Below are 9,642 nucleotides of genomic sequence, written 5' to 3'. Positions count from 1 at the left end.
AAAGAGATTTATTTTGCTGTACTGTTGTTTATAGGATGTTCTTTAAGACATTTGAAATTTTTTAAATACCAAGGTCAGATTATGTCCTCTTACCTATGTTTCTGTATATGAAGCGTTCGCTTCAAAATTACGGATAAAATGACAGAAATGTGTAAAATCGGTGGGACGGGGGATTGTTGTTAGAACTGGTTTCTAATTCTTATTTCTAGGGCCATTAGGCGGCATTGGGACACTGAATGTTAATTTATCAACTATTTGTTTGCATTCAAAGTCAATTAAGGTGAATCCGAATAGTAATCATGGGGCAATAAGTATGTATGTATAACCAGTTTTTCTGTTTTTTTCTTCAACTGTAATTCAAGATGCACAGTTATGGAAAATATTTTTCCAAAAACATACATAAACGGGATACTTGAAATTGCGTTTAATTGATAGAACAATGGGTTGGGCACACACACACACACACGATAGAGAAAGGGGCCAAAAAAGGGTATACAAATGATAAGAAAACCTACCTAATTACAAACAAGATTTCCCATTTTCTTCATCATAATTTTACCATTTTCAATATTTGTATGAAAGGGGTGCCATTCGGTCCTGGGAACGAATAAGAGCGAACAAGTAGGAGGGGAGGAGGGGAGTAGCATTTTTTGTACTTCTTATTATATATTTTTTGTTGATGGCAGGTTCAGTTGCTCAATGATTTCGGTTCGATCTCTTCTCGTTGAAAGTTTTCCCTTCGATTTTATTTGAATTGGAATTTTCACGTGAATCAACAGCCCCCCTCGCATGCCGCTAAACGGCTAGAACTTTATTTAAACAACTGAGCAAATATCCAAACTGAAAGTTAGGGGTAAAAAAAGAGAGGAAAAACGTTGTCCTAACACCAAAAAGGAAAATGATGGAAATAAAAAATATTAAGCCGGCAATCAAAATACAAATAGAAACTCAATGGGCGACTATTGTTCGGCACCTGAGCTGGCGAAATGGTTGAAGGATCATCCAGTTGCAGTTCCATCCCGCCTCCTCCCCCTTGCCTCATACTAGAGGAAAACTGTTTGTCCTGCTGCTCCTGCTGCTGACTTTGCGCATTTGGCAACAGTTTTGTAGTTTATCCGGATACCCAGTAGCAGCCAGTGAGGGGTTTATTGGCATCACCGACAGATAGACCGAGCCACCGAGCGAACTACTCAACTATAATATGCTCTTTCATCCTAGGGCATTATGCAAGTCGACCTCATCCCCTCACCATATGCAATTTTGTCTGCTGTGCCCTTAATCCCTTCTTTTGTTGCCTCTAAATGGCATTTTCCATTCCAACGAATCCACACAAAAGCCCTCTTCCCATTTTGCTCTACATTTATGTAATTATAAAATTCATACTAGTAGCAGGCCATGAAAACAATTTTCAAACAAAATTTAACAATATACAAAAACGTAAAAAAGGGGAATAGAATTTCAGTTTTTCTTCACCATTTTCTATGTATATACTATTTCTCTTTTGACTATAAAAAAAAATATAAAAAAAAAAAAAAAAAATTCGTTCAATGAGGTTGGAAAATTTGCTTTAAAAATATAAACAAAAATCCACTAAATAAAGAAGAAAATTCCTCACAGAAGGTAGAAACAAATAAAACTGCGCAAGTTATATTGGTGATTCGGGAAACGATTATACATATATAGACAGCACATATACATATATACATATATATTTATATGTATGTACATATGCATATAGTGTATAAAAATGTAAGTATTTCATGATTTCACATAAAAAGCCACAAAATAGATCTTATGAAAAGTGCATCTCGATGGAACTGCAATTCAGATCTGCCCAGAATACATATACATATACACACACATGGACATTTCCCAAGGTTACTCACACGATTTCGGATTTGTTTCCAATTCAAAGCTACCAATTTTTTGAAATATTTTTGTAGGGCCTTCCGTTTTTTAAACGTCATTACTTACAATCGGCAAACTCTTCGAATTCTGTAAAAATTCGGAAATGTCGAACTTTATTCGGACATTTAGGATTTTTCCATTTTGGTCTTGTTTTTTTTTAAAAAGAATTCGACACGACATTTTTTCCAGTGCACTTACATACTAAATTTTAGTCAATACACAGGTATTCAATTAACAAATTTAAACGTTGAATTTACGAAAAGAAACCGCATGGAAAGGGAACTCAAAAGGTTTGTGATTCACAAAAACTCGAACTCGCCATACAATTTTTTTAAAATTTGTACACTTTTAGTTAAAATTTGTTTCATTTGACATTTGTTAGTTGGCCTTGATCCGTTTGTATATCCGTAGTTGTGGACCATTATTTTAATGAATAATTTCTGATTTCAAACTGACACACACGCACACACACACACACATTAACACACACATAAATACACTTAATACACATATCCAATATAGTTATTTATTGAGTTCAAGAGGGTTATTAAAGGGTATTAAACGGGATAGAATTTTCTTTAATTTGTTGCAATCCTTCTGATGTCTTCCTCGGCTCTCAGGTTAGGCATTGATCACATGGCCAAAATGTCAATGGAACATAATTTCGCAAGCAATCCCAATGAAATTGACCATGAGGTTGAGGTTGAGGAATTCTGTAGCTTCACTTCAAAATCATCTATAACGTCACCACCAAGTCAAATGGATCATCGGATGAGCTATTATGATTGTGATCAGGACGCACAGCAAATGACAACGATTGAAGAAGAAGAGGAGACGAATGAGGAGAGAGAGAAAGAACAGCAGCTACAGAATGAAAAGTTGGTGGTGGTGAAGGAGAAGCAGGAGGAAGAGGGGGGAGGAGGAAGAAGCAAATTTGGAGCTTTACCATCGACGATCCAAGTCGCTGGAGAATTTTCACTCATCACAAACGAATGCAAGCGAATTAACCGAATTCCGTGAGCATGACAGAGTAAAAAAATATGGAGATGACGGTGACGACCATGACGACCATAATGATGATGCCGATGACGATGATGAAGGGGTAGAAGTAGACGAGGAACATAGTCAAAATACTGGTGGCGAGGAGAGTCCAAGTGAATATCGCATGGGTGGCTATCATCCTATTGCCATAGGGGATATCTTTCAAAATCGTTATTACACATTGCGTAAACTTGGCTGGGGGCATTTCTCTACAGTTTGGCTGTGCTACGATGTGAACTGCGAACGCTATTGCGCCATCAAGGTGGTCAAGTCGGCTGAACATTTCACCGAAACGGGACGAGATGAGATACGTTTGTCACGCACCATATCCAATCATAATTGGCACCCATTGCGTCAACGATTGATCGAACTGATTGATTTTTTCTATATAAGCGGTCCGAATGGTACCCATTTGTGTCTAGTCTTTGAGGCATTGGGCGATAATCTCTTGAGTTTGATTCAACGTTCCCGCTATCAGGGCTTGCCACTGTGGAATGTTAAGCAGATTGCCAAACAGGTATTAGAGGGCCTATGCTTTTTGCACACCCAATGCTCCATAATACACACTGATTTGAAGCCCGAGAATGTGCTCCTGATGGTTGATGACTACACATTCCGTACTCAGGCGAATGATGCAGCTGAAACGTATTTGAAGGATCATGCCCATCTTTATAATGGCACAGGGAATGGTAATATTGGTAATGCTTATTGTAGTAAGTCCAATAGTAAAAGCAATAGAAGTAGACAGCATAATACTGGCATAGCTGCTACAATGATGCGTCCGTCCTGCCCGCACAATGAGGAGGGGGAGGAGGGAGGTGATCATCGCTGCAGCGATTCCAAGCTCACAAAAACGGCTAAAAAACGTCTACGTTCGAAAATCAAGCGGAGCATTAACTTTTTTCAATCTCATCGCCTTATGTTGCGACAACGTGGCATTGACGAGCTACTTCAACTGGCCACCATGGGCCTGTTGACTCCAATCATGGCTGCCTCGTGTGTTCGTGGCAATTTATCATTTTTGCCCTTCACATTCGATAATCTAATCATATTAGATGACAAGGACATGGAACAATTGAAGAAATTGACCATGATCGAACGAGTTGGTGATATGCCATCGAAAGATGCCATCGAAGAGAATCCCAGTTCTTCGAGTCGTACAACATTGTTGAAAAAACATCTGCTTAAATGCGAGAAGTCCCGAAAAAATGAAATCTTTAAACATTTGGAATCAAGCTCGAAAATGTTAAAACTTCTCATGACCAGTCCGGAGAAATTTATGCGATACGTGAAAAAGCGTATACAGGAAAAGACCCCGTCGACGGTACATAAGAAGGTTCATGCTGCTGCATATCCTAAACTAAAACATCCTCCGAGGAATGGCCAAACCACCACCAGCACCGTAACCAAAAGTCAATCCTTTTCATTGAGTGGGCGTAGTAAGAAAGAATTACCCGAACCCAATATCAATTTAATATCACGCAAGGATCCTGCCACAGAACCGTGTAAATTGAGTGTTAAGATCGCCGATATTGGTAATGCCTGCTGGTTCCATCACCATTTCACCGATGATATTCAAACCCGGGAATATCGTGCAGTCGAAGTCATTTTGGGTGCTGGCTATGATGAAACGGCGGACGTATGGAGTGCTGCATGTTTGTTTTGGGAATTGGCAACCGGCGATTATCTCTTTGATCCGCAAATAACGCGTGATGGAGACGTCTCACAGGACGAGGCCCACATTGCAAATATCATCGAGACCTGTGGCTGTATACCTGAAGAATTAATCGGCTATGGCGACTATGCAGGTGAAATTTTTGAAGGTGGCGAATTGCGAAACGTCAAAGATTTGCGTCCACGATCCTTGACTAATGTGCTAATCGACCGCTATCGTTGGCCCGACCAGGATGCCCAAGAGTTTGTTGCATTTCTAATGCCCATGCTTCAAACAGATCCCAGGCTTCGGGTCAGTGCTGCCGATGCTATGCACCACAAGTGGTTAAAGCTGGAAAAGGATGATCGGGATGAGGTTGCTGATAGAATGGAGTCCAAGTTGAGCTTCAGCCAAGAATAAACTACGTCCTATGGAGCTTCGTCGCAAACCCGTATAGCAAAATTACAAATAGCAATCGGATTTGCTTATTAATTGTTAACAATTAGAAATTGTAAAAAAGAAATTGTAATAAAGTGCTAATGTATTAATCAATGTGAGTTGAAAAAGCCAGCAGTGTCATCACTGCGTAATACATACAACAGTGCGTTGTCGTCCCATATAGTGATGGCAACAAAAATAATGAATCGATTAATTTTTATAGTATAGCTTTTTTATGATTCTTTCAATTTCTTATATTTTATAGAAAAATGGTAAAGAAAACAGTAAAACTTTTCCATTTATGTATATATAACGTTTTTGTTGGTAAGTATGTAATAATTTTTATTTATTCGAAACGGATTTTAGGAACAGAAGTTTAGACAGATGTGTGTTAATCTGTTGAAACGACTGTTCCATTTTGTTCCAAGCCCACGATCCAATTGAGCCAGTAAAGTTTTTTTGAGCGTATGTTGTGTTACAGATCACCATCATTATTTGTTGGCGTCCACAATGAACAAACGGTATGACCAGGCGCAATTTGAGTGGTCATATTGGTGGTCATTATTTCAACTATTTGGTTTTTTCCCTTAGTTGTGATCAATTCTTGATATTCCGAAAACTTTAATACGACTTGGCCAATGTAGTGTATTAATAACAGCTTTAGCAAATTCTCCTTAGATCTTGTACTACGTTTGAACCAAAGTATTGTATTCCGTCACTTGGCAATCACTTCCGCTGCTTGTTAAAACTCCAGTGCGTTCACACACATGTGGCGCGATCTTCCAAAGCTGTCATGTATGCATTTTACTATATTCGCACCATTATCCATCACCACTGCTCTTACTTGATCTTTTGCAATGGAAAAGTCGGTTTAATGGTCTTGCGTGCAGAGGGGAAAAATCTTTTTCATCATTTTTAAAAATCCTGATGCTAAAATTAAATTTAGTATTACTGAATTTACAATATTTGTCATGAAATTTAATTCATTATTACCTTCCACAATAGAAAGTTGATAATTATCAGTGACAATAAATTCCATCATCTTCGTTATTTTATCGTGATCGGTGTCTAAAAATAGTCAAATTAAAATATTTATGTTTATTATAAATAAAGGCCGAAATACTAACCTCGAAGGACGGAAACTCTTTGGCGTGTTTCACTTTAAATGCAAACATATTTGTTTGCTTCTCACACAAATTGCATTTCACTTTTTTATTATTTATTTTGTTATAACAAAAAGTGTGGAGACTTTACTTTGCTTCGGTGCCATTGTTTTTCACTTTCTGTTCGTAATTTAAAAAATTGTGCTGTAAAGTTCACTTCGCGCTAAAATTCACTCACCTAACCGATTATTTGATTGAATAATCGATTATTGTATATCATATGATTAATATTGCCATCACTAGACCCATATGTTGTTGTTTATCACGAACGCTTAGTAAGTTTTTGTTCTGTTTTTTTTTTTGTGTTATTCTTGTTTGTATGCATGTTTCATGGGCGTTTATTGGGCCTTATTAAAGCCAGTGCCAATGCTAGTTGGTGTGTGTATTTGTGTTTGTTTTGCACGTGCATCCAAAAATTATATAAAGTGATAACGACGGCAACGGCGAACCGATGAGTCCAACCCACAAGTATCAACTTCGAACCAATGCGTCCAACAAATTTGACAATGTCAAACCACGGTTCAATAAATGGTGCCAACGTCAAAACGACGAATTTGAGTGGGCGCCAAGTTCAAATGTGTCGACGTCAGCCGCAGACTTCAATCATGCGTCACAATTAGTTTGTTGCGCTTATCTATAGTCTGAGTTTGAAATAGAGATAATACCACACCGATTGGCCGTCTGATTTACATCATTATTTGGAGCAGGCAACAAATACACGATTAAATACAAGTAACTGGTTGCTATTTTTAACCTTTGTCGCGCTTTTCCGCTCTTCTTGATTTGCGTTTGTTTAGCATGCTTTGCCATTTATCTCCTTCATCTAGTCTCTTTTTCTCGCACTCTGAAAATTAGAAACAAAAAGGTTTTGTAGACGAGGAAGGAAAAGGTGTTGTCGTCAGCGTCCCCTGTCCACCAAGTCGCAATTGCGCAACTATTTAATGTCGTCTGCAGCAATCTCGGCCAGCAGAAATTGTTTAACGTTCAATACATGGAGGACAAGTCAACAACTCAAGCCAAAAGCAGTTATAAGAAACTTTCGAATTCTCAACCTAGACCAGAAACAGTTGGCCCATCAAAGACTTAAGAGCTCTCGAGAGACAGGAGAACTTATTTCTGGACAATTTACGCGTTCTTATCAGTCGTAAGTTTTCGCAGAAGATAGCGGAATATCAACGATAGTTGGACTTTCAATAGCATACCCTGAGGAGTATTCTCTTTCACAGTTTCAAGGTGATGGATTCCCCACCTGATGTATTTCTTGGTCAAGTGGATCGTTTCCGAGGCGTCACTGTCGATGGGAAGAACCAGAATCTAGATGCAGTACAATTTCAGACTAAACTACAGAGTACGTTTTAGGGTTGTTTAATTCCAATATTCAAAATCACAATTTTGTCGTTGTAGAATCATTGGAATTCTGGAGATCAAATAAAAATCGAGCTATTTGGTTTCATGTGTATAAGGAGCAGGCCGATTGGATACCGATACTAGCTGCCAACGGCTTTGATTTCCATCATGCCCGCACCGGCGTGGTGGCCATGTACCGTTGGCTGCCCACCGATGAGGAAAGCAATTTACCTAATTACGCCCACACGCTTTTAGGCGTCGGCGGCCTTGTGATTAACGATCAAGATGAAATTCTTGTGGTATCCGATCGTTTTGCAATGATCCCAAACAGTTGGAAACTACCTGGTGGCTATGTGGAGCCGCGTGAGAATCTCGTCGATGCGGCCATACGAGAAGTGGAGGAAGAGACCGGCATAAAAACGGAATTCCGTTCAGTAGTTTGTTTGCGTCACGCACACGGTGGTAATTTCGGTTGCTCCGACATTTATGTTGTCATTGGATTAAAGCCAAAGAATATGGACTTCAAACGTTGCGAAAGGGAAATCGCAAAGCTCCAGTGGATGCCAGTTCAAGAATATTTGCAGCATCCGCAAGTGCACGAGACAAATCGGCATTTTGTCCGAACATATTTAGACTATCAGAAGCGCGGATTGGTTTTAACCTGTCGCTCAGATGTGCATCAGGTGCTGAAAAAGGAATACAGATTGTATTATGTGGACCAGGAGCAAGAGCAACAGCAAACAAAGGAGTAGTTCAAATCAGTTTTTTTGTTTTTTGTATGTATGTAAATAAAATAAAGCTTTTGCAAATTTTAGAAAACGAATTTAACGTTTTGCTCTGCGTTGCTAAATATGGAAGATCTCCAAAGTTAACGGGATATAAAATAATTATTTGCATTAAACTATAACTACACAGGACAAGGGACACACTTATGCATGTAATAATAATAATATATATATATATAACTGTTTGTTTGGCACCTTCTCACAGGCCAGTTAGGTCTGATAGCGGCCAAATACGACACAGCACACGACTACGGACAAGACCCAACGGGATTGGTCCATAATAACGTGAATCGGAGCTATTGTCTTTATTATCACCTTCCACCCAGACATGACCACGCGGCACATAATCGGTTACCATTGATGGTTTCTCCTCTTTTGCTAGTGCTGCCGCTGCTTTGGATATTGGCAGTTCCTTGGGCTTGACCCGAAATTCAGTCTCAATGGGATTGGGCTTTTGGGTAAGAACCTGTTCCCCAGAAACGGCTACAATGCGCTTGCATATGAACTGACCGGCATTAACCGGCGAGACGGCAATGATAATATCACCGGATTTATAACTACGCCAATATTTTGATAACCGTTCGGTTAAGAGTACATTATCCGAGAACAAAGTGGGCTCCATAGAGGGTCCTTTGCACTGAAAGAAACACCATAAAAAAATGAATTTAGCTTGAAGTTATGAATGAAAGTTACTCATAATCTTGGCACCGAACCCTTTTAACATGTCTATTAACAAATTTCAATATTAGTATATGAAATATTTGCACAATTATGAGATACATATGTACGTACCAGAACCAGATCTCCCACATATTCAAAAGTGCAATGAGTTATGCAGGCATATGTAACGGTATATTGTACCACAGTCCGTAAACGGGATAATAACTTCATGGTCAAAGATTCGCTTCTACAGTCCACCAATAATCTCAAAGCATAGGGATAAAAACGACAGCAAGGAAATTAAAGATAGCAAAGACCAGGGCTAACAAATGACTGTTTCTTACAGCTGAAGTGCCCAGCTGTTGGGCCAGAGTTGTCAATACGTTGTTTTTTCCCCTCTTCTTCTTCCTTTGCGCCAAAATTATTTTCAAACTTACTGCAGAGTATGTAAAAAGGATACTCGAAATTTTGCACGAATTCAACACGAAATATTTCAGTTAATTGCCAAAAGTTTAGATTGTGTTGAAAACCATTGTTGATTGTTGATAAAAAGTATGTCAATTATGCAGATGTGTGACCGCAGTGGAGTTACTGTTGCTTTAGAAAAGGGAAAACAAAAATATATATATATATATATATGTATAAC

General features: G+C 38.8%; 3 protein-coding genes and 1 long non-coding RNA gene across 6 annotated transcripts; 2 read left to right on the top strand and 2 right to left on the bottom strand.

The window, feature by feature from the left end:
* The first annotated feature begins 1,478 nt into the window (after window positions 1-1,478).
* LOC137586217 (SRSF protein kinase 3-like) lies at window positions 1,479-5,155 on the top strand. Of its 2 annotated transcripts, none has more exons than XM_068302220.1 (2): window positions 1,479-1,749; window positions 2,529-5,155. In XM_068302220.1, exon 2 carries the CDS (start codon window positions 3,074-3,076, stop codon window positions 5,021-5,023), a length of 1,950 nt encoding a protein of 649 aa, XP_068158321.1. In that variant the 5' UTR covers window positions 1,479-1,749; window positions 2,529-3,073; the 3' UTR covers window positions 5,024-5,155. The 2 variants fall into 2 exon arrangements, with proteins under 2 accessions (XP_068158321.1, XP_068158322.1); XM_068302221.1 differs by lacking the exon at window positions 1,479-1,749 and adding an exon at window positions 2,080-2,198.
* Window positions 5,156-5,475: 320 nt separating this feature from the next.
* LOC137586275 (uncharacterized) lies at window positions 5,476-6,729 on the bottom strand. The gene is made up of 3 exons (XR_011033736.1): window positions 6,169-6,729; window positions 6,035-6,109; window positions 5,476-5,971 (listed from the first exon to the last, which is right to left on the bottom strand). It is a non-coding gene; the product is annotated as an uncharacterized lncRNA (long non-coding RNA).
* On the top strand, window positions 6,447-8,374 carry LOC137586271 (nucleoside diphosphate-linked moiety X motif 6). Of its 2 annotated transcripts, none has more exons than XM_068302287.1 (4): window positions 6,447-6,479; window positions 7,060-7,348; window positions 7,431-7,552; window positions 7,609-8,374. In XM_068302287.1, exons 2-4 carry the CDS (start codon window positions 7,146-7,148, stop codon window positions 8,301-8,303), a joined length of 1,020 nt encoding a protein of 339 aa, XP_068158388.1. In that variant the 5' UTR covers window positions 6,447-6,479; window positions 7,060-7,145; the 3' UTR covers window positions 8,304-8,374. The 2 variants fall into 2 exon arrangements, with proteins under 2 accessions (XP_068158388.1, XP_068158389.1); XM_068302288.1 differs by lacking the exon at window positions 6,447-6,479 and adding an exon at window positions 6,502-6,936.
* On the bottom strand, window positions 7,554-9,589 carry LOC137586274 (mitochondrial inner membrane protease subunit 1). Its single transcript, XM_068302292.1, has 3 exons — window positions 9,341-9,589; window positions 9,129-9,261; window positions 7,554-8,973 (listed from the first exon to the last, which is right to left on the bottom strand). Exons 2-3 carry the CDS (start codon window positions 9,225-9,227, stop codon window positions 8,536-8,538), a joined length of 537 nt encoding a protein of 178 aa, XP_068158393.1. The 5' UTR covers window positions 9,228-9,261; window positions 9,341-9,589; the 3' UTR covers window positions 7,554-8,535.
* Between the last annotated feature and the right edge of the window lie 53 nt (window positions 9,590-9,642).

Source organism: Drosophila tropicalis, unplaced genomic scaffold (genome assembly GCF_018151085.1).
Source record: "Drosophila tropicalis isolate 14030-0801.00 unplaced genomic scaffold, ASM1815108v1 contig_952, whole genome shotgun sequence".
In the NCBI taxonomy this organism is placed as follows: Eukaryota; Metazoa; Arthropoda; class Insecta; order Diptera; family Drosophilidae; genus Drosophila; species Drosophila tropicalis.
Note: the sequence above shows the minus strand (reverse complement) of the source record. Positions and strands in the feature narration are given on the sequence as shown.